The sequence below is a fragment of the Heptranchias perlo genome, chromosome 11, assembly GCF_035084215.1.
Source record: "Heptranchias perlo isolate sHepPer1 chromosome 11, sHepPer1.hap1, whole genome shotgun sequence".
Classification (NCBI taxonomy): domain Eukaryota; kingdom Metazoa; phylum Chordata; class Chondrichthyes; order Hexanchiformes; family Hexanchidae; genus Heptranchias; species Heptranchias perlo.
The window spans coordinates 56,027,900-56,055,171 of record NC_090335.1 but is presented as its reverse complement, the minus strand read 5'-3'; the positions used below and the strand labels follow the sequence as shown (position 1 = coordinate 56,055,171).

The window sequence follows — 27,272 nt, the reverse complement described above, 5'->3', positions numbered from 1 at the left end:
CCATGTCTCTGGATGATGTTGCTAAGGGGCAGTATGTAGATGAGGAATAGGAGGTGGCCAAGGATAAATCCTTGGAGGACTCCAGAGGTTAGGGTGCAGGTATGGGAAGAGAAGCCATTACTGGAAATGCTCTGGCTATGATTGAATAGGTAAGAGTGAAACGAAGCAAGGGCATTCCCATTTAGCTGGACAACGGTAGAGAGATATTGGAGGAGGATGGTGTGGTCGACGTGTCGAAGGCTGTGGAGAGATCAATAAGGGATAGGGAGGAGGGATAGTGCACCATTGACACAGAGGATGTCTTTTGTGACTTTGAATCGGGCCGTTACAGTGCTGTGGCAGAGAAAAATCGTGATCGGAGAGATTCAAACATGGAGTTGTGGGAAAGATGAGCACAGATTTGGGAGTCAACAACATGTTCAGGACTACGGAGAGGAAAGGGAGGTTGGCGATGGACAGTGGTTTGCAAGGACAGAGAGGTCATTGATAAGGTGCTGTATAAGAGACTTATTCTAAAATTTAAGATAAATAGTATTAAAGGGGATGTAGCTGATGGATGAAGAGATGGATGGAGCAGAAAGCAAAGAAAGACATGAGTTGATGACAAGAGTATGATGTTTCTGGTACATAAGAATGTAAAAAATAGGAGCTGGAGCAGACCATACGGCCCCTCGAGCCTGCTCTGCCATTCCATCAGATCATGGCTGATCTTCGACCTCAACTCCACTTTCCCAACCGTTCCCATATCCCTTGATTTCCCCTAGAGCCCAAAAATCTATCCATCTCAGCCTTGAGTATATTCAATGACTTAGCATCCACAGCCCTCTGGGGTAGAGAATTCCAAAGATTCACAACCCTCTGCGTGAAGAAATTCCTCCTCATCTCAATCTTGAATGGCTGACCCCTTATCCTGCGACTATGCCCCCTAGTTCGAGACTCTCCACCCAGGGGAAACAATCTCTCAGCATCTACCCTGTCAAGCCCCCTCAGAATCTTATGTTTCAATGAGATCACCTCTCATTCTTCTAAACACCAGAGAAAATAGGCCCATTCTACTCAATGTACGGGCTGAAAAGGATTGCTTTGGCTTTCCTGATGTTTAGTTGTAGGAATTTCTGACTTGTTTCACAATGATGTCAAACAGGCACCCTGACACTGAAGAGAAGGTCATATGATTGAGTGAACTTGTGGCGACAGAGTTGGGTGTCATCAGCTTACATGTGGAAGCTGACCGAGTGTCTAGGGCCGCCATTAAATGACGTTATGTGGATGAAGAGGAGGAGGAGGAGGAGGGGACCAAGGGTAAATCCTTGATGAACTCTGGAAGTGACCATGCAGGAGCTGAAGGAGAAAGCATTGCTGGAGTGGCACTAGCTACATTGGAACATGTAGAATTGGAACACGTAAGGGCAGTCCCACCAGGATAATTGTGAAGTAATAGGAGGATTTGACTGTAGTCAAAGGATGTGGTAAGTTACTTATCCAGTCAATTGTGTATGAAATTTCTAGTCCGTACACTATGGAATGAACTGAGACCCACTGTATAAGACTGTGACAGTAGATCTACAGCCTGTAAGTTCCATTGGCAGCCTTTGATGTGTACAGAATGAGTTTGCTAGTTATATAGCCTTGCCCTGCAAAGGCACAAGAAGAAAGAAGCGTGATTTCATGCTACATAGCTTTAGAAAAAAGTTATCTTTGTGGTTGTATTCCAGAGCCTGTAATTCGAATTAACTCATGGGTTGAAGCGAGTGGCCATGGAGACCAGTCCTATGCAATCAAGCCGATCTCACCAGTTCTTGGACAGAGTGTAGGGTGTTGTCAAAGTGAGCTCTTGTTGGAGGATATACAGACTGATGAAGACAAACTGAATTGTAGTCTTCTCTCTTCAGAGTCTACATTCATGCCTGTAACCACTGCAATGTCCCCTCTTTCATCTTCCCATGATCTAAGGCTTCCTGGAGATATTCTGACTCCAGAAGGTGATGTCACACCACCATTGCATTTGGAAACTAAGGCTAAACACAAGGATAGCGATGACCAAAAGCATCAGAGGGCTGCAAGAAGAGCAGAAGAATACGGAGCATGGGTGGGAAGAGCTAGCGAGAAAAGTAAAGACGGGAGTGGCAGCAAGTTGATCCATGTATCCAGTCCTGTGCGATCTTGTGTCAACTTCACTTCAAGTGTAAGCAAATACTTAGTGTCCACTGCATTAACAAAAGAGCGCAATTTGCTTGACAATAGATTGCCCAATCTGGCACCAATGGAAACCGGCCAGAAGGTCGTAGGAGAAGACTCGAAGCCAGATAAATCTGGTACATCTGTAACACTTGAGCCAAACTCAGAATTTCTGAATGAAATTAATAAAGCAGCCATAAAGATTCAAGCACACTGGCGAGGATTTTACACCAGGAACTGGAATCCAAAGGCAAAGGAAATACGTTGTGAAATCCGGCTACGTAGGATGCAGGAACACGTGGAATACTTGACTGAAGAAGTAATCAGGTGAAATACTGGAGAAGGAGGGATTCTTTTATCCTTTTGAGAATTCATACTGCACTTTGGTTAAATGTCCTATTTAAGAGAGTGAAAAGCCAAAATCCTGCACCAGACTAATAACCAAGTAATTACCCATGTTCATCTCAGTCTCAGTATTGCGGGTAAATCTGAGTGATATTCTGAGTTTGCTTGGGTTGATTCAACAAGATTCCAATAGAAATCTGAAACAACCAAGCTAAACCAGGTTTTCCACTTCCATTTTATGACTGTAACTGGATGAGAAATAGTTTTGGCCTTGAAAATCAACTATGTGAATTTAAGCTGGTTTGCTATTCCTGGTCTTATCTATAAAATGCCAGATAAAATAAAGGTAGATACGAGTATAATGTCCAAATAAAATCCAAATGTTTATGAAGCATTATCTCTGAAAGGTCTCAGGATCTTTAAAGGGAAACATCGCTCAAGGGGCCAGGGGTGGTGGGAAATACTTTCAATGTAAAGAACTCCCTGCCTTTCTCCCCCCCCCCCCCCCCCCCCCCACCCCATCCTCCCCTTGCCCCGCAACCTTCTAGGATTCTTTAGATAAGATGTTAACTAGTAACGGTCTGAAAGAAGCCTCAAAAGACATGTTAAGTTGGAAAAGAACTGCCCTGGCAATGTATTCAGTGAATATATGTTCAGTTGTTACTATTCATCTGAGCAGAGATTGGTATGCTTCTTGCTCCTGCCCATCACCCCACTGCTCAAATGATCAAAAGCTTGTTACTGGAAAAGTTCTAGTCCTGACTATAGGCCCAACAGTCCATTTGAGCTCTATTATGTTCATAGAGCAACTATAAATAATCTATAAAATTACAAAAAAATTTATATAAAACACAGCATTTATGCCCACTCCCTCTCTTATAAAGCTCCATCCCTTTCCTATCCAATTTACTGCTTGGGATTACTCTGTTGATGCAAAAATTTACATTATTTATTTACAGGGAGTAGCTTCACTTGAGGATAAAAAGACCTTCATGATAACTTTGTCACAGAGTGGTTTCTCTTAAATGTATCTCTGAAGAGAATAATACAATACAGGAGTGAAATCCATTTATTAAAAATCTTATTTTAATCTTGTAGGCTAGGAGTCAAAGCACTTGAATCCAATGCTGCCCATTCAATTCTCAAAATTACTTGGTGCCCACATTTCTCTGCTTCAGTTGGGTAAATTTTGTTAACCTTCTGCTGGGCTGCTACGTGAAATACTATACAAGAATAAGAGTCAGGATTATGGGACGAGGGAACATTATCTTCTGACCGACCCTGATTCTTGCTGACCAAGAAAATACTGCATGATAAGTTCCTACAAAAAGAAATTGCAGTTATGTTTAATCTTCATTCTCTTTTGTCCTATCTTTGTAGATGGAGGAAAGAATGTGAAGAAGAACGCATTCAAAGGATGGTGCAGGAAGAAGCTGTAAAGTTCTTATGGAACCAGGTAACTTCTCCTATCGCATGTGATCCAATAGTCTAGACTGACGTAAGAATTTACTTAGCACAAAAATAAAAGTGAATCTGTTTCTATTATAAGGTATACATTTTTCAAAATTGAGAACTGTAGATGAAAGGTCATGGCATATTGTACATAACATCAAAGTTCCAAAGATTCGGAATGGAAATGAGGCAAATAAGGAATTAGATGGTGCCAAGCTTAAGTTTTTAAAGCCTATAGTGGATAGGAATAAGAGAAAACTGAGGCGGTAAGGAGTTGCACAGAATTGAGGACTTGGGGAAAGAAATGTTTCAGTAGAAAACAGTGCAATGAGTCTTAATTTCAATACAATGATGTAGGAAGAACAGCATGCACAACTTAGAGTTTAGGAGGAACAAGAAAGGGAGTTCATAGCTGCAATAATCTCAGTAGTATCAATAAATTAGTAGAAGTTTAGATTTATCCACTATTAATGCTTCCTTGAGAAGGGACCTTTGTAGTGCTGAAAACTAGAGAAAAAGCATATCCAGTAGTTAAAATGGTACTGTGTTCACTATACAATTCTGTATATTATTTTATCTGACAAAGCACTTGCACACACAGAGGAAGGGCAAAAAGTGAGTATAGAAATAAATATATTATAAGAAGCCAAATATACAGCAGAGGAACCTAAAACGATTCTGCTTGGCTCAGTGGTAGCACTTTTGCCCCTCAGTTAGAAGCTTGTACACAGAGAGCTACTGGGTTTTCCAAAGTCTGCAATATCAATATGTCTATTAAATTTGCTGAATGGATCGCAACATTCCATTTCAAATTACATTGAAAATTCCTATGTCAGGTTCTGACGATATGAAAATCCATAGCAAAATATTCAAGGCTGAGATAGATAGATTTTTGGACTCTAGGGGAAATCAAGGGTCATGGGGATCGGGCAGGAAAGTGGAGTTGAGGTTGAAGATCAGCCATGATCTGATTGAATGACGGAGCAGGCTCAAGGGGTTGCTCTTATTTCTTATGTTCTTATGAAAACTGTCAACATTTACCTGCAGTATCAGTTAAACCTGCAGATGGTGCTGTAATAGTTTTCAGTGGAAGCCACATAGCATTAGCTGCTGAAACAATGGGCCGACTTTTGCAGTGAAGTAATTTCAGTGCATCTTGTACAGCAACTTCCGGTGACCGCACATGCACGGTTAAACGCGTAAATCCTGAAGCTCCTCTACCAAATACCTTGATCTTCCGTAAGCTGCGCGAGAACGACATCTCGCCAGCTGACTCACTGTTGAAATGAATGGAACAGCATGAAGTTCCTGCACTGCCCTGATGGATACAAAGTAATTTTGCCAAAAAAGTTACGTTAAATTTTTTTAGGCCTAAACAAACTTTTAACAGCGTGTTAAGTCTTAATGACTGCCAAACAACCTCTCTGGCACTGAAAATTTACTTTTACAAGTGTGGAGTCTCATTCCTTCAGATTTTAATTGTTGTTGGACATTTAAAAAAATATATATATTTTTTCTTTCTTTCTCTTTTATTTCTGTCTTTTAATTCAATAATTACTTACCCTCTATTTCACTTTTTGTAACTGATTTGACATCAAATTCACTTTTCTAACTTACACTTCCTGATTCTGACTCTGCTGCTTATTAACATGCTTCAATCTGATTGGTTAAGGGGATACACAGTTACTTGCCCCATTCACACAGGTCCCAGAGAGGAGGTCGCTCTGGAATGAGGGCCCCATGAGAGAAACTTGCAGTGCGCCGCTCATTCGCAACTCAGCAAAATCTAGCTCAATAGCTGCCAAATAATATGGTGATAATTAGTACTTAAACATTTATTTTAGACTTCATGGAGTTGCAGTACCTGGCTGCCAGTGTCGCTGTGGAGCAGCCTAAATTTTTAAGCCAACAGCCATGTTGGTATAGGAAAGTATGTAGTAAAGATTAAAATCAAATGTAACGTTTCTCCATAATTTATTGCCCTCTGCACCTCTGGGACTTCCTTCCACCCCACCCAGCTAGCTAACTATTTTTTGTATTGCAAACACGCCTTACCGCTCCCCACCGGCTCACCTCCCAGCCAGTGCAGCACAATGGAGTCCACTGATCTATCCTCCAAACCACCTAACCTCCAGCACTGATAAGTCATCCGCTACACCTGCCATCCCGTTGCACCAGCCCATCAATTTGGAGCCTGACAAGTTGACTAGCACATTTGTGATCCCTTTCACTTGATGGACAATTTTGAATGCTGGCGAAATATTAAACCCGCTTCTCATCAATTAGTTTATTTCCCAACTGGCCTTTTGCTCATTTGTTCTTGTGTCTTTACACAATCTGCTCCACCACTGGGAGGAGGGTATAATTACTGTGTGACAAATTGAGTTAGGATAAAAGCTCAATCGGAGAGCTCGGAGGTAAGGGAACATGGACCTGAGAGAGTTTGGGGATGGAGCAGGGCAGCGGGAGAGTTATAAGTAGCGAGTCCCTGAGAGTAGGCCTCAATCGGAGAGCCCGGAGGTCAGGGAGAAAGGTATAAATATCTAAAGTGACGTCAGCATAAGGGAAGGAGCCGATTGGTGAGTAACTGGTGAGTGTTTTTGTTTTTTTCTGTCAAGATCAGGGCCAAATCTTAAGTTTATTTCTGGTAAGTTTAGTTAGTAGTTTAATAAATAGAGGCAAGGCAGGGCACTTCAGTCCTGTCGAATACACATCCTGTGCCATGTGGGGGTTTCGGAGCTTGAGCAGTAGCTGGTATTACTCCAGTGCATTTGCGAGGCTGAGAGCTACATGGATAGCATGTTTCAGGAGGTGGTCACCCCACAGCTTAAGAGTGTGCAGGCAGAGCGGGAATGGGTGACTGCCAGATAGACAAGGAAGGATCAGTGCAGCAGACCCCTGAGTGCATCTCACTTTCTAATTGGTATTTGGTGAGGACGATGGTTCCTCTGGGGAGTACAGCCAGAACCAAGTCCGTAGCACCATAGGTTGCTCAGCTGTACGGCGGTGGGGGGGGGGGGGGTGGTCAGGAAAGCAATAGTAATGGGGGAATTCAATAGTTAGGGGAACAGACAGACGTTTCTGCGGTGATTCCAGGATGGTATGTTGCCTCCCTGGTGCCAGGGTCAAGGATGTCACTGAGCGGCTGCAGAACATTCTGAGGTGGGAGGGTGAACAGCCAGAGGTCATGGTCCATATCAGTACCAATGACTTAGGTAGACAGAGTGATGAGATCCTGCAGGCAGATGAGGTCCTGCAGGGAGCTGGAAAGAGATTAATGAGCAGGACCTCATAGGTAGTAATCTCCCGGGTTACTCCCGGTGCCATGTGCTGGTGAGTACAGAAATAGGAGGATAATGCAGATGAATTTGTGGCTGGAGAAATGGTGCAGAATGGATAGCTTTAGATTCCTGAGGCATTGGGACCGGTTCTGGGGGAGGTGGGACTTGTACAAGCCGGACAGTTTGCATCTCAACAGGGCCGAGGCCATATCGTCACCGGGAAGTTTGCTAGTGCTGTAGGGAAGGGTTTAAACTAGCTTGGCAGGGGGATGGGAACCTGAGCGTAGATTCAGAAGGGAGAGAAGCAGAGCAGGAAATGGAAGGCAGAAAATTAGTAAGTGAGTTTGGAAGGCAGAGGAAACAAAGGCTAGAAAATAGACAACAAAGGAGTTTGGCAGTGTTTGATGGTATAGACCTCAATGCAAGGAGTATAGTGAATAAGGCAGATGAGCTGAGGGCACAGATAGACAAGTGGAAGTATGATATAGCTATTACTGAAACATGGCTTAAAGAAGGGCAGGAATGGCAGCTCAACATTCCTGGTTACAGGATTTTCAGATGCGATAGGGGGATAAAAATGGAGGGGGGGGGGTTGCAATATTGGTTAAAGAAATAATTACAGCTGTAAGGAGGGATGATCTGTTAGAAGGATCATCAAATGAGACCATATGGGTTGAACTTAAGAACAAAAAAGGGGCAATCACACTGGCAGTATACTATACACCCCCAAATAGTCAGAGGGAGTTAGAAGAGCAAATATATAGGCAAATTTCTGAGAAGTGTGAAAACAATAGGCCAGTACTAGTAGGGGATATCCCCTACCCTAATATTAACTGGGATAGAATCAGTGTAAAAGGTATAGAGGGCGCAGAATTTTTTTAATGGATTCAGGAGAACTTTTTTTTAGCCAGTACGTAGCAAGCCCAACAAGAGAGGGGGTAGCTCTGGACTTGGTTTTAGGGAATGAAGCTGGGCAGGTGGAAGGGGTATCATTGGGAGAGCATTTTGGTGGTAGTGATCATAATTCAGTTAGATTTAGTGCAGTTATGGAAAAGGATGAAGATAGAACAGGAGTAAAAGTTCTCAATTGGGGAAAGGCCAATTTTACTAAGCTGAGATGTGATTTAGCAAGAGTGAACTGGAAACAGCTACTTGAAGGTAAATCAGTGGGAGGCATTCAAGGAGGAGATGGTGAGGGTTTAGGGTAAATATATTCCCACAAATCTAGAGCCCCCTGGATGTCAAGGAGCATACAGGGTAGGATAAGGCAAAAAAGGGTATCTGACATAAGCTCCCAAGAGCTCAATACTGCAGAAAGCCTAGAGGAGTGTAGAAAGTGCAAGGGTGAAATTAAAAAGGAAATTAGGAAAGCAAAGAGAGGGCATGAAAAAATATTGGCAAGTAAAATCAAAGAAAACCCAAAGATGTTTTATAAATACATTAAGAGCAAGAGGATAACTAAGGAAAGAGTAGGGCCTATTAGAGACCAAAGAGGTAGCCTGTGAGTGGAGGCGGAAGACGTGGGTATGGTTCTTAATGAATACTTTGCGTCTGTCTTCACAAAAGAGGAGGAGGAGTGAGAAATATTGGATGGGATAAACATAGCGAGAGAGGAAATATTAAGGACTTTAGCATCTTGGAAAGTAGATAAATCACCAGGCCCGGATGAAATGTATCCCAGGCTGTTGAGAAGCAAGGGAGGAAATAGCGGAGGCTCTGACCATCATTTTCCAAACCCTTTTAGCTACAGGTGTGGAGCTGGTGGACTGCTATCATGGTACTGTTTTTCAAAAAGGGAGAAAGGGATAGAGGCCAGTCAGAATAACATTAGTGGTGGGCAAATTATTGGAAAAAATTCTGAGGGTCAGAATTATTCATCGTTTAGGAAGGCACCGATTAATCAAGGACAGTCAGCATGGATTTGTTAAGGGAAGGTTGTGTCTGACTAACTTGATTTGAATTTTTTGAGGAGGTAACAAGGAGGGTCGATGAGGGGTAGTGCATTTGATGAAGCCTACGTGGATTTTAGCAAGGCTTTTGACAAGATCCCACGTAGAATCATAGAATGGTTACAGCACTGAAGGAGGCCATTCGGCTTGTCGAGTCTGTGTCGGCTCTCTGCAAGAGCAATCCAGTTAGTCCCACTCCCCTGCCCTTTCCCCGTAGCCCTGCAAATTTTTTCCCTTCAAGTACTTATCCAATTCCCTTTTGAAAGCCACGATTGAATCTACCTTCACCACCCCCTCAGGGAGTGCAATCCAGATCTTAACCGCTCGCTGTGTAAACAAGTTTTTCCTCATGTCGCCTTTGATTCTTTTGCCAATCACCTTAAATCTATGTCCTCTGGTTCTTGACCCTTCTGCCAATGGGAATAGTTTCTCTCTATCTACTCTGTCTAGGCCCTTCATGATTTTGAATACCTCTATCAAATCTTCTCTCAAACCTCTCTGCGCTAAGGAGAACAACCCCAGCTTCTCCAGTCTATCCATGCAACTGAAGTTCTTCATCCCTGGAATCATTCAAGTAAATCTTTTCTGCACCCACTCTAAGGCCTTCACATCCTTCCTAAAAAGCGGTGCCCAGAACTGGACACAATACTCCAGTTATGGCCGAACCAGTGTTTTATAAAGGTTGATCGTAACTGCATTGCTTTTGTACTGTGTGCCTCTACTTATAAAGCACAAGATCCCGTATGCTTTTTTAACCGCTTTCTCAACCTGCCCTGCCACCTTCAAAGATTTGTGCACATATTCCCCCCCCCCCCAGATCTCTCTGTTCCTGCACCCCTTTTAGAATTGTACCCTTTGGTTTATATTGCCTCTCCTCGTTCTCCCTACCAAAATGTATCACTTTGCACTTTTCTGCCATGTGTCCGCCCATGCGACCAACCTGTCTATGCCCTCTTCAAGCCTATCACTATCACTATCCTCCTCACTGTTCACTACACTTCCACGTTTTGTGTCATCTGCAAATTTGGAAATTGTGCCCTGTACACCCAAGTTCAAGTCACTAATATATATCAAGAAAAGCAGTGGTCCTAGTACTGACCCCTGGGGAACACCACTGCACACCTCCCTCCAGTACGATAAACAACCGTTCACCACTACTCTCTGTTTCCTGCCACTTAGCCAATTTTGTATCCATGCTGCGACTGCCCTTTTTATTCCATAGGCTTCAACTTTGATGACAAGTCTATTAAGCAGCACTTTATCAAATGCCTTTTGGAAGTCCATATACACCACGTCAACTGCATTGCCCTCATCAACCCTCTCTGTTACTTATTCTAAACCACATTATCTACCTGTCCTGCTATCTTCAGGGATCTGTGGACATGAACTCCAAGGTCTCTCTGTTCCTCAGTAAAAGCCCGTGTGATCCAAAGTTGACTCAGTGGCAGGAATGAAAGTGTAATGGTCGACAGGTGTTTTTCTGACTGGAAGGCTGTTTCCAGTGGGGTTCTGCAGGGCTCAGTACTAGGTCCCTTGCTTTTTGTGGCATATATCAATGATTTAGACTTGAATGGGGGGACATGCTCAAGAAGATTGCAGATAATACAAAAATTGGCCGTGTGGTGGATAGTGAGGAAGAAAGCTGTTGACTGCAGGAAGAGATCAATGGACTGGTCAGGTGGGCAGAAAAGAGGCAATGGAATTCATTCCAGAGAAGTGTGAGGTAATACATTTGGGGAGGGCAAACAAGGCAAGGGATTACACCAATAGTAGGATACTGAGGTGTAGAGGAATAGAGGGACCTTGGAGTGCATGTCCACAGATCCCTGAAGGTAGCAGGACAAGTAGACAAGGTGGTTAAGAAGGCATATGGGATACTTTCCTTTATTAGCTGAGGCATAGAAAAAAAGAGCAGGGAGGTTATGCTAGATCTGTATAAAACACTAATTAGGCCACAGCTCGAGTACTGTGTACAGTTCTGGACACCACATTACAGGAAAGATGTAATTGCACTAGAGAGGGTACACAGGAGATTTATGAGGATGTTGCCAGGACTGGAGAATTTTAGCTATGAAAAAAGATTGGATAGGCTGAGGGGAGATTTAATTGAGATATACAAAATTATGAGGGGCCTGGATAGGAAGGACGTATTTCTCTTAGCAGAGAGGTCAATAACCAGGGGGCATAAATTTAAAGTAATTGGTAGAAGGATTAGAGGGGAGTTGAGGAGAAAATTTTTCACCCAGAGGGTGATGGGTGTCTGGAACTCACTGCCTGAAAGGGTGGTGGAGGCAGAAATCTTCATTGCATTTTAAAAAGTACTTGAATATGTACTTGAAGTGCCGTAACCTACAAGGCAACGGACTAAGAGCTGGAAAGTGGGATTAGGCTGGATAGTTATTTCTCGGGTGGCACAGACACGATGGGCCGAATGGCCTCCTGTGTCGTAAATTTCTATGCTTCTATAGGAAGTTTCCATTATAAATGTGAACATAGGAATTTATAATGGAAATATAAAAATAAGGAGAGAATGTATAACTTAAAATGGGGGCTGAATTACATCTACATGCCCTGGTCCAATTATTCTCCCGCCTCTAACTCTACTTCACCTGAAAACTACACTTAGTGTCAACTCCCCATGTGCAATGCCGCAGGGGTTCGACTAGTACTGTAAAGGCGACCATTGTATTTGCCCCTGTATGTGGCCACTTACCCGGCCCAATGTGGGTCAAAAGCTAGGCCACATTTATGTAAATAAAGTCTACCACACAAAATCAAACAGGGTCAGCAGACTAATGGTCGGATGGTAGTTGTAATAGACTGCATGACTAATGCAGAAGACCTGATCAGAAAATTTACCCGAGGGAGTCCATAAGGAATCTGAGACTGACAACTGTAGCGCATTTTACATTGGAATGCTACGTACCAACCAGAACCTTAAACATACATACGAACACACTAATTAAGAGCAGGAGTAGGCCATTCAACCCCTCGAGCCTGCTTTGCCATTTGATAAGTTCATGGCTGATCTGATTGTGACCTCAACCCTACTTTCCCATCTACCTACTATAACCTTTGACTCCTTGTTAATCAGGAATCTATCTAACTCAGCCTTAAAAATATTCAATGACCCTGCCTCCACTGCTTTCTGGGGAAGGGAGTTCCACAGACTCACGACCCTCAGAAAAAATTTCTCCTCATCTCTGTGTTAAATGGAAGACCCCTTATTTTTAAACTGTGTCCCCTAGTTCTAGTCTCTCCCACAAGGGGAAACATCCTCTCAGCATCTACCCCTTCAAGTCCTCTCAAGATCACCTCTCATTCTTCTAAACTCCAATGTATACAGGCACAACTTGTCCAACCTTCCCTCATAAGATAACCCCCTCATCCTAGGAATCAGTTGAGTGAACCTTCTTTGAACAGCCCCTAAAGCAATTATGTCCTTTCTTAAATAAGGAGACCAAAATTGCACTCAGAATTCAGAGGGTGGTTGGAGTCTGGAACTCACTGCCTGAAAGGGTTGTGGAGGCAGGAACCCTCACAACATTCAAGAAGCATTTGGATGAGCACTTGAAATGCCATAGCATACAAGGCTACGGACCAAATGCTGGAATATGGGATTAGAGTAGACAGGGCTGATGGCCGGCGCGGACACGATGGGCCGAAGGGCCTCTATCCGTGCTGTATGACTCTATGACTCTATGTGGTCTCACCAATGCCCTGTACAACTGTAGCAAAACATCTGTACTTTTATATTCTCCTTGCAATAAATGACAACGTTCCATTTGCCTACCGAATCACTTGCTGTACCTGCATATTAACTGTTTGTGATTCATGTACTAGGACACCCAGATCCCTCTGTACCTCAGAGTTCTGCAATCTCTCTCCATTTAAATATACTGCTTTTCTATTCCTCCTGCTAAAGTGGACAAGTTCACATTTTCCCACATTATACTCCATCTGCCATCAGCTCTGTCTTCATGCACTTTCACCTCTTGATTCACAATTATTTCTGGCATGTTATTTGTATCCTCTACAGTGAAGACTGACGCAAAATATCTGTTCAATTCATCCGCCATTTCCTTATTCTCCATTATTAATTCCCCAGAGTCACTCTCTAGAGGACCAACGCTCACTTTACTTACTCTTTTCCTTTTTAAATACCTGTAGAAACTCTTACTATCGGTTTTTATATTTCTAGCTAGCTGTCTCTCGTACTCTAATTTCTCCCTCCTTATTATTCTTTTAGTCATTCTTTGCTGTTTTTTATATTCTGTCCAATCTTCTGACCTGCCACTAATCTTTGCGGAATTGTATGCTTTTGCTTTCAATTTGATACTCTCTTTAACTTCCTTAGTTAGCCATGGATGGTATGTCCTTCCCCTGGAGTCTTTCTTTCTCTGGAATGTATCTTTGCTGAGTGATATGAAATGTCTCATTAAATGTCTGCCACTGCATCTCTACTGACCTATCCCTTAACCTAATTTCCCAGTTCACTTTAGCCAGCTCTGTCTTCATGCCCTCATAATTGCCCTTATTTAAGTTTAAAACACTAGTCTTAGACTTTTCTCTCCCTCAAACTGAATGTGAAATTCAATCATATTGTGATCACTGCTACCTAGAGGTTCCTTTACAATGCGATCATTAATTAATCCTGTCTCATTACACATTATCAGATCTAGAATAACCTGCTCTCTGGTTGGCTCTAGAACATGCTGCTCTAAGAAACTGTCCTGAAAGCACTCTATGAACTCATCTTCCAGGCTACCTTTGCCAATCAGATTCTTCCAATCTATATGTAGATTAAAATCACCCATGATTATCGCTGTTCCTTTCTCACAAGCCCTCATCATTTCTTCCTCTATACCCTGTCTTAGAGTGTGGTTACTGTTAGGGGGCCTATAAACTACTCCCACAAGTGACTTCTTGCCTTCACTATTTCTTATCTCTACCCAAACTGATTCTACATCTTGGTCTTTAGAACTAAGGTCATTTCGCTCTATTATACTCATGTCATCCTTAATTAACAGAACTACCCCTCCACCTTTTCCCAGCTTCCTGTCCTTCCGAAATGTCAAGTACCCTTGAATATTCAGGTTCTAGCCTTTGTCAACTTGCAGCCATGTCTCTAATGGCTATCAGATTGTACATATTTATTTCTATTTGAGCTGCCAATTCATCCATTTTGTTACGAATGCTACGCACATTCAGATACAAAGCTTTTAGTGCTGTCTTTTTACTATTTTTGCAACCTCTTAGCCTTATCTGCTGGTGCACTCTTAAGTTTGCATGCTCTGTCCCTTCCTGCCAATCTCTGATTATTATTTCTCTTATTGCTACCTTGCTCTCTTGCCTTGTCTTCTTTCTTTAATTTATCACATCTTCCCTTACTTGATCCCTTGCCCCCACTATTTAGTTTAAAGCCTTCTCTACCACCCTAGTTATACGATTCGCCAGAACACTGGCACCAGCACGGTTCAGATGAAGCCCGTCCCGGCGGTACAGCTCCCACTTTGCCCAGTACTGGTGCCAGTGCCCCATGAATTGAAATAAAATTTCTCCCACACCAATCTTTGAGTCATGAATGTAACTTTATTTACCCTATGCCAATTTGCTCGTGGCTCAAGTAATAATCCAGAAATTATTTCCGTTGAGGTTCTGCTTTTTAATTTAGCCCCTAGCTGCTCATTCTCCCGAAGAAGAACCTCTTCCCTCATCCTATCTAACTCGTTGGTACCTACGTGGACCACGACAACTGGATCATCCCTTTCCCACTCCAAGTTCCTCTCCAGCCCAGAGCAGATGTCCTGAACCCTGGCATTGGCCAGGTAACACAGCTTTCTGGACTCTCGTTCTTGGCTGCAGAGAACTGTGTCTATCCCCTTGACTGTACTGTACCCTACTACCACTACATTCCTACTAACTTCCCCCCGCTTGAATGACTTCCTGTACCATGGTGCCACGGTCAGTTTGCTCATCCATCCTGCAGCCCTCGCTTTCGTCCATACAGGCTGCAAGCACCTCAAACCTGTTGGACAATTGCAAAGGCTGAGGCTCCTCCACTTCTACCTTCTCAGTCCCCTTAGCTGCCTCGCTCGCGGTCACACCCTCCTGTCCCTGACCACTGACCAATTTAGACGACCTTATCCTAAGCGTTGTGACCGCCATCTGGAACCGAACGTCCAGGTATTTTCCCCCTCCCTGATGTGTCGCAGTGTTTGCAGCTCGACCTCCAGTTCAATGTCTCTGAGCCGAAGCTCCTCAAGCCGTAGACACTTACTGCAGACGTGTTTGCCCTGGATCACACTGGCATCCAGGAGCTCCCACATTCTGCATTCACTACACATCACCTGCCCTGCCATCTTTATTATGTGTTAATTAATTTATTATTATTAATTAAATTTATAATTTATAAACCCTACTACTCCCTATAAGCTTTACTACAGCTAGTAAACCTCCTACTACTACTAAAACCTTACATTTACTAAGTTACACTCATTTTGAAAGTTAAACAAATCAATTACTCACCAACCAATCACTTATGTGTTTCCCTGTGACATCACACTAGGGTTTTTCTCAGTCTGTGGTGGGTGGGTTCTGACTGGCAGCGACTGAACTCTCTCACTTTCTCCGCACTGTTTATATCCCCACTCTGGTCACTCTCTTTCCCGCAGCTCGCCAACTGAACTCTCTCACTTTCTCCGCACTGTTTATACCCCCGCTCTGGTCACTCTCTTTCCCGCAGCTCGCCGACTGAACTCTCTCACTTTCTCCGCACTGTTTACACCCCCGCTCTGGTCACTCTCTTTCCCGCAGCTCGCCGACTGAACTCTCTCACTTTCTCCACACTGTTTACACCCCAGCTCTGGTCACTCTCTTTCCCGCAGCTCGCCGACTGAACTCTTGTTTTCTCCGCAGTGGGAAAGAGCGTGACCAGAGTGGGGATATAAATTACATTATGTAACATTGGCAACATAAATAAATTTTAAGGAACATTTTATGATATTTCCTAGTGCTTGAGACTTTGTAAACAGAATGTGTAAGTGAATGCAAATTAATATTAAGTGTACAAAAGATATGTACGCATCACACCCTAGTGCAACCTTTTGGACTTGAATAATATATTTAGATGGAATGCTTTTAGCCTGGCTTTTCAGTTTTGTGGTTTTCCTTTTTCACTGCAGGTTCGGAGCCTCCAGGAGTGGCAGATGTCCATGACCCAGAAAGAGAATGTAGTACTGCACTCTGACACAAAAGAACCCATTCTCCCACAACATATGTTTATTCATCCTTCTGAATGCAAACCACAGTCTTTTCCCTTGAATAGCCACCTGAGCCCCCCGTCCAGTGAGGATACTCACTTGGAGTGTTCATTGCAAGAATTTCCTGATTCTGGCTTTCAGTCTTCAGACATCACCCACAATTATCTCAAAGATTCCCTGAATTCTTGTCAAAGCTCCTCAGAAGGGAGCACGAGCACAGTTGTAGAAGCCTCTTGTGAAATTGTAAAAAAAGACAAGGACTGTCTGACTAAGGAGCTTGCGGAGCCAGAAGCCCTAGATTCCAGTCACACAGAATGCAGTAAGGAGAACTCAAATAGTGAACAGGACAGCAGCCTTATACAGCAGTATCTCAATTCAGTAAGGCAGCTGGACGCTGCAGAGGATGAACCAAATGTTAGTGGGAGGATGGAATGCAGTAGTACGAATGATGTTCACGATTCCCCCTCTGGTGCTTCAGTGGAAGTGTCTGGAGATAACAATAATCGAATTCCGGAATCCCTCTGTCAAGCAGAAGAATGTGTCATTGAAATTGTAGACTCCATAGAAGTGCAAGAAAGAAACCATGAGCCAATCCCTGAGGCATTATGAGTAGATGTAGATAATTAACTAACTGTAATCGGTTAACAACAGTGCTAGTAAGCTCAGAATTTTCTGTCAATATGCATACTTATGTGAAAGCAATATGTAAAAGGCCTAAATGTGTCTCAAATGCTGCATTCCAAAGAGAAAAATTCAGGAGGCATCAGATAAGTAAGATGTTATTGTGCTAATTAAACAATATAATTTTTCAAAAACTTGAAAGATCAGATTTAAATTTAATGCTAGCGCTTAATGACTATTTATTTAGTTAGTTATGGTTGTCAGCATTCCAACTAGCAGTGGTTCGCAGTCCCCAGTGTCTACAGTCTTAAGTTTTTACTTTGTTGCCCTGTGATTTTTTTTTTTTCTTTTGAGGAGTATGTTTTTCTACCTCTTCTGTGGGCTTCCTGGGCTATACATGGTACCTGGTTCAGAGTCTGCATGTGTGTCTCTATATCTCCTCTCCTCACCATGATGGCATGACAGATTAATAACTTCTTGCGTGTAGTATGGTAGGTGTGAACTTGTATCCAACTCTGGGCAAAACATATTGAAGCAGCAATCTAGAATATCATCAATTTTCTATCTTGCTTTCTGATCACAGCTTTTGTTATGGAAGTATGTTCTTCACAATTGCAGCCATTAGTTATTTCTGTGTATGAGGTGATGTTCTTGTCAGACTGATTAAGCACTACTCTTACCAAATGGGATTACATTGAGTAGTTTTGACAGATTTGAACTACCATAATTTCATGAAAATATTCCAATTTACCCTATGTTGACAAACATTTTGAGTATGCCAAGGATTGTAGTTCTTGGACAGTTGCAAAACAGGTGACCGATAGCTGAGATAGTATTTGTTTTTGTAGTTAATGGGGAATGTTTTTTTAATGTGAAACCCCAACCCTAAGTGTGTCTGAAGTGCATTTCCGGAGTGTTGCAGGATAACGCATATTTAGTAGGCAATTTATCCATTTATGAAACAGAGTAAGATTTAATGGCCCTTCAACCCAAAAATGAATGAAGTTTAATAAATGCACTGCATCATATGGTACTGAGATACAGACCAGGAAAGTCCTAGATTTGATCTCCAATTTTACATAAGGCTGCAGTGGGACGTTACTAGAGAATTCAGCATCCCTTTACTCAGATTACTGCTCCTGATCACTATTCAATGACCCTTGCTTTATGTGAAGATGAAACCAAGCTCAGCTGTGATGTCTTCCACTGTCAAATTACCCGTTATCTAGGGTCACACATGAAAAATGGCCACTTGGGCTGTTAATGCCCATGGAAATTGTACTCTGATATTAGTCACTACCTTCAGCAGAGGGGGGAAATGAGGAATAGGCTGGAGAACAATTTTTGTGAAATTATGGTAGAAATAAAAACGAAATGGCATGGTTATGCCCTGTACTGCCATATCCTGTTAAGTTGTAGTCATCTAATTAGGAGAAATTCCTTTCAAGCTTCATTAAATATTTTGATGTGTAGCATGGAATGGGCTACTGATCTGACTTTGAAACATAGGCCTATTTGCAATTGAACTTGCAGTTTTAAACTCTAACATTGAAAAGGGTTGCATCTCCTATTTGATTTATACTCTTATTTTCTGTAAAGAAAATAAATATATATATGCTTGTAATATTAGGACTAATGATAAAGTGCATGAACCACTGTCTCCTTGACACTGAGTGTTTATTGAAAGTTATGGTAAATAATAACTAAACACCAAAATATGCCTGTAAATCCTGCTCTGAAATTTTGCATTTATACAAGCAAATTGCATTTTAAGGTTGCATTATAAAAAAGGAAACAATATCAGGGCCATTCTAAATATAAATTGACCAATTAGTTCTGTTTGTGGTCTAACCTGAGTGCACATATTTTCAGTGGCAACTCTTGCCTTCTATCAAACAATGCATTTCTGACCTCTGCTTGCTTTATATTGGAGCATATCCCTTCAGAAGAGTGAACAGGATGGATTCAAACTCTTATCAAGCCTAATATCCTCTGTGCCATATAGAAGAGTTGATGACTATATGGAAAAAGTTGAGTGAAAAATAATCCAACAGATTTAGTCAGTACAAACATGCTGGGATAAGCCAAATAGTTTATTCACAGAGTTGTACATCATTGAGATTACCAAATCTCCAACGTGAGAATTCCATGGTGTTACTACTAGTCTAGTCTGCAGGGATTTGGCATCTGGGTCAAATTTGTTTATTCCTGGAGCAAATACATAATCCTCAGATTTGTACGTACTGAAGTGAAAATGCTAAAGACTCTCCAGTACCCACTGAACGTAAAGTCGTGATAATTGAATTCTAAGGGTTCAGTGTCTCTTCAAATCAGTCTTTGTAATATTTAAAAATAACTACCACATTGCTTCCTGGCCTTTTCAAACTTTGTATAAACACTAATGCCATATATATTTTATATGTACAATACATTGTTTTCTTGCTGTGGGGACTTGAGAACACAATAACTCTGAATGGTTTGCTTTATTGATCAAATTATCATTGATCCTGTTAAGTTATTGAATTTCAGATGTACAGTAATAAATCTTTATCCTGTTATACAAAAAGAAAATTACATTGTCTATGAATTTACTTTGCAGTTAATTTAATCTGATTTGACACTGCTGTGAACAGCTATGCTAATCCTTCACTGGGGCATAAAGCTTTCTCGAGACTGTCAACTGGAACCACTTCATTTTATCTAATGTGAATGCAACATAGCCTGTGGTCCAGAATCCAAAGTCTAAAATAGAGGTGATAAGTAATTAATTTATGAATTTACTGAAGAATCTTTTCATAACCCTGATCCCAGAAATAGATTTACAACATGAATATGCATGATTTTATTAGCCGCTCAAATATCCTTTCCCCCATGCATCCTCACAAATCTTTCGTTATGTAGTAAAGGAAAAAAATGGCAAATGCTAGAAATCCAAAATTAAAACTTAAGTTCCATTTAGCACCGGAAAAGCAAAACTATAAGTTACTGTTTTGGATAGTTATCCAGTTCTGATGAAATGCAAAACATTACTCCATCAAATTTTAGACACCTTCCATATGGTACATTGTTTCTCCCCGATTATTGTTATGAAATCCCTCTTGAGATTGCAGTGAGTTGATACGGTGTGAGACTTGATTTCCCTTTTGTTTTGATGAATTTAGCCATGCAGACTGATACTTGGGCTGTTTATGGTGCAAGCTCAACATTCAGTCCAAAGCCAAAATTATTTCTTCAGTAGGTTAAGTTTTATACCTAATTAATTAATTAAGTTGAAGAGACTAGTTGGAACATTGTCACTTTTCATAATTTGTACCTGGAGTCTAATACAACACTGACAGTGAAGAACAATGAAAAACTATTCTCTTTCTGACTTGGAGTCCTTAGCTCAAAATTATCTTGAGCAATTTCACTGCAGTTTCCAGCAATCAACCCAAAATTGCTTTCACAATTGTCAGAAATTAAAACATTTTATATAAAAAAAAAATTAAATCTCTAAGTATGAAAATCATACTGGTATTTCCATTTTGGTATACTGATTGTGAAGAGACTTTAGAGAAAAACACCAGGTAATGCATTGTGTTTATTTTTACAATTAGTCTTTCATGTAATTATGTGCTTTCCTAATGAACAACATTTCAAATAGTTTTCTAGTTTGGCATAAAATGTCCTTCTAAACAAGATTTTTCAAGATGCTTTTTCTCCGGGATGTTTAAGACAGCCATCAGCTTGTGTCTCCTATTAATAGTGTCACTGGGGAAGAACTATCAATTGTGGCTACAGGTGAAGCTTCAGGAGAAATATTAAAGATGCTGGGCCTGATTTTCCTGACCTCTGCCACTAAGGAACGCCTATTGTCCTGGCATAAAGGCATGGAAAAAGGGAATAGAGACCAATTATGCTGGGTCTCTGCCCCCTTTACGTTGCTCCAGGGCTTTCACAAATGGGCAGATCAGTAATGAAATGAGGTAGGACAATTGTTCCCAGTCCTCCTACAACTATTTCCTCTTCCTTCAACCAGGGGCACCTACCTCATTGAAGTGCACAGAAGATGGTAGTCGGCCTTGGGCCTGGATCGGCCTCAAACCATAGGGTTCCCAATGGTAGTTGGAAGGCCCCCTAGGCTGGCAACTGACCCATAGGCCTGCAATTGCACTCCTGATTCTGCCCCGATTCCTGGTACCAGGCTCTGCCTGGGGACAGCCTATGCAAGGGTGTGACCGGGTCATGTTAATGATCTTGCCCACCAAATTTGGGTGTAGCTCAGCTTGGACAGGCACAGCACATTTTTGGCCAAATGTGCCTATCCAGAGCTAGACAGAGGCCAGGAAAATTGGCTCCACTATTTATTTCTAGTGCCAGTATAAATCCTCATTTCTGTATTTGAAGGGCAGGAGCATGGTCTAGTTTACTATTTGTTTACATATTTATTTGAATACCTGCTTTTTGTACTTTTTTGTATAATAATTTAATACTTATTAAAATGGGTTTTCAGGCATCTTTGTATGAGTAAAATTTTGAGAGCTTTTGTCATTTCTCTTTTCATAAAACTTAGCTGTATTTTCACCCATTTTGCAACCTCCTGGATCCCACAAACTCTCAAATCAATGGATGAACACCTTAAGTGTTGTCACTAGGATTTCAAGAATAATGGTGGGCATGTGAAATTTCAATATTCTCTGTCCATTTTAATGTGAAAACCAGCAATGTAATTATAGCTTTTATTCTTTTGCAGGCAGAGCTTTATACTAATTTCCTTCAGGAATAAATCACTTTTGACAGATGGTGCTTAAGAGGCCGGTGTGCTATGAGGAGACCAGACTCTTTTTACCTGGTCCATTTTTACGTTAAATGGCCAGCTGCAGTGTTACAGCCTCCTTTAACCTGATGCTGGATTGGTGTTGGAATCGACGTAACATTTGTGCTAGCACAAACCTGAGGCAATATATCAGCTGTTGGGGAACTGGTAACAGTAATAGAGTGGAGGCCAACACGACAGTAGTGTGTAGCCAAGTCTCTAGCTTGCGTGAAGAAAAAGCAGAAAACTAGCTGCCAGAAATCTGAAGCAAAAACAAAAACGGTGATGAAACCAGATAAGTTAATGATTATAGATGAGCAGCATTTAAAAGAACGGTAAAGGAAAGGGGAGGGAGAAAAACACACACATGACAGGAAGTAGAATTATCTGCAAAGTGCCTAAACAAAATAGTTAAATGGCTGGGGTTATATTAACGTGAGACAATAAGAGGCATAATAAGAGAAGTTAAACACATTTAAGGCTTATAGGATGCTGCTTCAGCTCACTCTGAACCGCCTTACACATAGGGTTGCCAATTCTTGCTTGGATGTCTTCCTGGAGGTGTGAACACGTGACATTTGCAAGCAGTTTGCAAATGTTATTGCATTTACCTTACTAAGATTGGGGCCCCTGTAGTTAAGCATCTTTGCTCACTATGGGCCTAAAAAAATGTTTTTGCTCACTGGCAGGAGTGGACTGGGTATCAGAAAATCTCATATAAATATGTCTAATTCTGGGCACCTCATTTTAGGAAGGATGTCAAGGTTTTGAAGAGGATGCAGAGGAGACTAACTAGAATGGTACTAGGGATGAGGGACTTTGTTTATGTGGAAAGACTAGAGAAGCTAGGATTGTTCTCCTTAGAGCAGAGAAGGCTAAGGGGAGATTTAATAAGGTGTTCAAAATTATCATGGGTTTTTGATAGAGTAAGTAAGGAGAAACTGTTTCCATAGGCAGCAGGGTTGGTAACCAAAAGAGACAGATTTAAGGTAATTGGCAAAAGAACCAGAGGAAAGATGAGAATTTTTTTTAATGCAGCAAGTTGTTATGATGTGGAATGCACTGCCTGAAAGAAGCAGATTCAATAGTAACTTTTAAAAGGGAATTAGACATATACATGAAAAGGAAAAATTTGCAGGGCTATGGGGAAAGAGCAGGGAAGTGGGACTAATTGGATAGCTCTTTTAAAGATGGGCTGAATGGCCTCCTTCTGTGGTGTATGATGTTGAATAATCCTTATCCTTTTTAATAACAGATTCAAAAAGCTAGACACAGTAATATGTCTGACATTTAACTACATTTATTATTGTTTCAAAACATTCATTTTAAGACTAGATACAGAGTAGTACACGGCAGTCCTACGTCTAGAAATGTATGGGTAAAGAACTTTTCGGGAATAGTGAGCGATTGCCTATCCAAAGCCTTTCACGGTATCTCATCTTGAAGGTAGCCAAAGTTCCTACTGAGTGAAGCTTTGTATCTGTATATCACTTTAAAAAACAGCTCTCGCTGTCTAATTCTTTATGGATTTAACTTTGTTGGGTGATTTATTACCCTTCGGTCATCGAACAAATTGATGAACATACAGTGATAGGAGGCCTAATGTCCTGGTTAATATCCTGTTGCATTGTTATCTCAGCAACCTTTGGTTCCTATCTTTGCTACTCCCAAACTGGTATGTCATTGCGACCAATAGATAAGACCTGCCAGTACACAGGTTACATCAAAATTGGTTTGTTCATGTGGTTTAACCATAATTGCTCCATTAGCTGTTCTGTCTTTAAAAACAATGCAAAAACATATCTATATTCTTACATATCAATCCTGGAACTCCCCACTTAACAGCACTGTGGGAGTACCTTCACCATATGGACTGCAGCGGTTATGGATGGGCAATGAATACTGGCCTTGCCAGCAACGCCCACATCCCATGAATGAATTTAAGAAAGTAAAAATATGATTCTATGATTTAGATAAGCCATTATCTTATGGGGCAGAAATTGCTCGGAGCGGCGAACCAACACTGCTCGCCATAGATTTATACTAACACATTAACTTACATTGGCCACTTCCTCGAATAGGAAGCTGAAAGGAGCCCAGTGTCAGTTCAAGCTAGGATCCTGGGAGAAGCGAGAGGATCAAGCTCTCCCCTCAACCAATCAGATTGCAGCATTTTAGACACATTGCGTTCACTGTCTCTGCTGGCTTGAATTGTTAAATCAGGAAGTGAAAGGTACAACATTAAAATCGATGTAAAAACAGTTATAGACAGCAAAAAAAAGGGTAAGAAATAATTGAATGAAATAAAAGAGACAGAGGGGAAACACTTTTTTAAAATTTTAATTTTTAACTTTTTAAAAAAAAAACATTTTTAACGACCAAAAAGTATTAAAATAAGGAGTAATGAGACGTCACATTTCTAAAAGTTAATTTTTAGTTTTTTTGGCAATCATTAAGACTTGCCACGCTGTTAAAACTTAGGTTAGACCTGTATTTTTAAGCATACCTGTTTTGTGGCGTAATTAGTTACTTTCCATGAGCAGGAAGCTTGAGAAACTCAGCATCACCACCAGCATCAACCAAGCCTCCCCCGGTACCACGGTTGCAACCACAGGGAAGTCTATCGTCAATTTGTCCGACCACACCCTTCAACCAGACGAAATCGAAGTTCTCAGCCGAGGGCTCAATTTCTGCCCCACCATCAAAATGGACCCCATTGGTCTCGCGGCGGACACAGAGGAATTCATCAGGAGAATGAGGCTCCGGGAATTCTTCCACAAATCCCAAGATTTCAGCAGCGAACCCAATGAGACAATCAACGATCTGGAACAGCAGACAGAGGGATCCGCGGTACAGCAACCGAAGAAGAAAGAGTCAAACTGGACTCCTCCGGAGGGTCGCTGCCCTAAGCTTGACATGTCTGCTCAAGCTGTCAGGAAATGTGTCAATGCCAGATTCATCAGCCGCACTCACAAGACAGTCCAGAATGTCACCCGAGCACAACGCAACGCCATCGACGCTCTCAAGACCAACCGCAACATCGTCATCAAACCAGTGGACAAAGGAGGAGCCATCGTCATACAGAACAGAACGGACTATTGCAAAGAAGCATACCGACAACTGGACAACCAGGAACACTACAGACGGTTACCTGCAGATCCGACCAAAGAACACACCCACCAGCTCAACAAACTGATCAAGACCTTCGATCCAGACCTTCAAAGCATCCTACGCGCTCTCATCCCACGTACTCCCCGTGTGGGAGACTTCTACTGCCTCCCAAAGATACACAAAGCCAACACACCCGGATGTCCTATCGTATCAGGCAACGGAACCCTGTGTGAGAACCTCTCTGGATACGTCGAGGGCATCCTGAAACCCATCGTGCAGGGAACCCCCAGCTTCTGTCATGACACTACAGACTTCCTACAAAAACTCAGCACCCACGGACCAGTTGAACCAGGAACACTTCTCACCACAATGGACGTCTCGGCACTCTACACCAGTATCCCCCACGATGACTGCATCGCTGCGACAGCCTCAATACTCAACACCAACAACAGCCAATCTCCAGACGCCATCCTACAACTCACCCGCTTCATCCTGGATCCCAATGTCTTCACCTTCGATAACCAGTTCTTTACCCAAACACACGGAACAGCCATGGGGACCAAATTCGCACCCCAATACGCCAACATTTTCATGCACAAGTTCGAGCACGACTTCTTCACTGCACAGGACCTCCAACCAACGCTATACACCAGATACATCTACGACATTTTCTTCCTATGGACCCACGGCGAAGAATCACTGAAGAGACTACACGATAACATCAACAAGTTCCATCCCACCATCAAACTCACCATGGACTACTCCTCAGAATCGGTTTCTTTCTTGGACACACGAATCTCCATCAAAGACGGGCACCTCAGCACCTCGCTCTACCGCAAGCCCACTGACAACCTCACGATGCTCCACTTTTCCAGCTTCCACCCTAACCACGTCAAAGAGGCCATCCCCTATGGACAGGCCCTGCGAATACACAGGATCTGCTCAGATGAGGAGGAACGCGATGGACACCTACAGACGCTGAAAGATGCCCTCGTAAGAACGGGATATGACGCTCGACTCGTCGATCGACAGTTCCGATGGGCCACAGCGAAAAATCGCATAGACCTCCTCAGAAGACAAACGCGGGACGCAACCAACAGAGTACCCTTCGTCGTCCAGTACTTCCCCGGAGCGGAGAAACTATGCCATGTTCTCCGCAGCCTTCAACATGTCATCGATGACAACGAACACCTCGCTAAGGCCATCCCTACGCCTCCACTACTCGCCTTCAAACAGCCACCCAACCTCAAACAGACCATCGTTCGCAGCAAATTACCCAGCTTTCAGGAGAACAGCGTCCACGACACCACACAACCCTGCCACGGCAACCTCTGCAAGACATGCCAGATCATCGACACGGATACCACCATCACACGAGAGGACACCACCCACCAGGTACATGGTTCATACTCCTGTGACTCGGCCAACGTTGTCTACCTCATACGTTGCAGGAAAGGATGCCCCGGAGCATGGTACATTGGCGAGACCATGCAGACACTGTGACAACGGATGAACGGACACCACGCAACAATCACCAGACAGGAGGGTTCCCTCCCAGTCGGGGAACACTTCAGCAGTCAAGGACATTCAGCCACCGATCTTTCGGGTAAGCGTTCTCCAAGGCGGCCTTCGAGACACACGACAACGCAAAATCGTCGAGCAGAAATTGATAGCCAAGTTCTGCACCCATGAGGACTGCCTCAACCGGGATCTTGGGTTCATGTCACGCTACACGTAACCCTACCAGCGAAAAAAGAGTTATCTTTTTAATACAACTGATCATGCTCTCTCTTTCTCTTCCTTTCGGATGTTTTTCTCTCTCTCTCTCTCTCTGTCTTTGGGTTCTGACCGTTTGTATATTCAGTAGTCCTGTATGTAATGTCTCTCTGTCTGAACACTATTCGACTCCTTTGATTGCCTTGACAACGGGCAGTTGGAAAGATTATCTGTAATCACCAGGCATTGTTCTCTGACTATATATTCGGTACCTTCCATGGAATCCCACACTCACCTGACGAAGGAGAAAGCCTCCGAAAGCTTGTGATTTTCAAATAAAACTGTTGGACTATAACCTGGTGTTGTAAGATTCCTTACATTTGTCCATGAGCAGATAAGTAAGTTTGCACTTTTTCAATGATTTCTTTGATTGCAGCATGCGATATACCTTTAATTCGAAGCTGTCATATCGCTGGTGAACCAGTAGGAGCAAGTTCAAGGAGCTGTTGAGCTCTCCGTTATTTCGCAAACGTTTTCTGCTCTATTATCTTAACTGTAGTTA

At 42.3% G+C, this 27,272-nt stretch overlaps 1 protein-coding gene across 1 annotated transcript in view; it reads left to right on the top strand.

Annotated features, from left to right (window-relative positions):
• cep97 (centrosomal protein 97) overlaps nucleotides 1–20,047 on the top strand; it is a 55,245-nt gene extending 35,198 nt beyond the window's left edge. The window contains exons 9-11 of the mRNA XM_067993092.1: nucleotides 1,716–2,505; nucleotides 3,904–3,979; nucleotides 16,390–20,047. Of these exons, the coding sequence (XP_067849193.1) occupies nucleotides 1,716–2,505; nucleotides 3,904–3,979; nucleotides 16,390–17,076 (1,553 nt within the window). The 3' untranslated portion in view covers nucleotides 17,077–20,047. The remainder of the gene's footprint in view (nucleotides 1–1,715; nucleotides 2,506–3,903; nucleotides 3,980–16,389) is intronic.
• The last annotated feature ends 7,225 nt before the right edge of the window (nucleotides 20,048–27,272 follow it).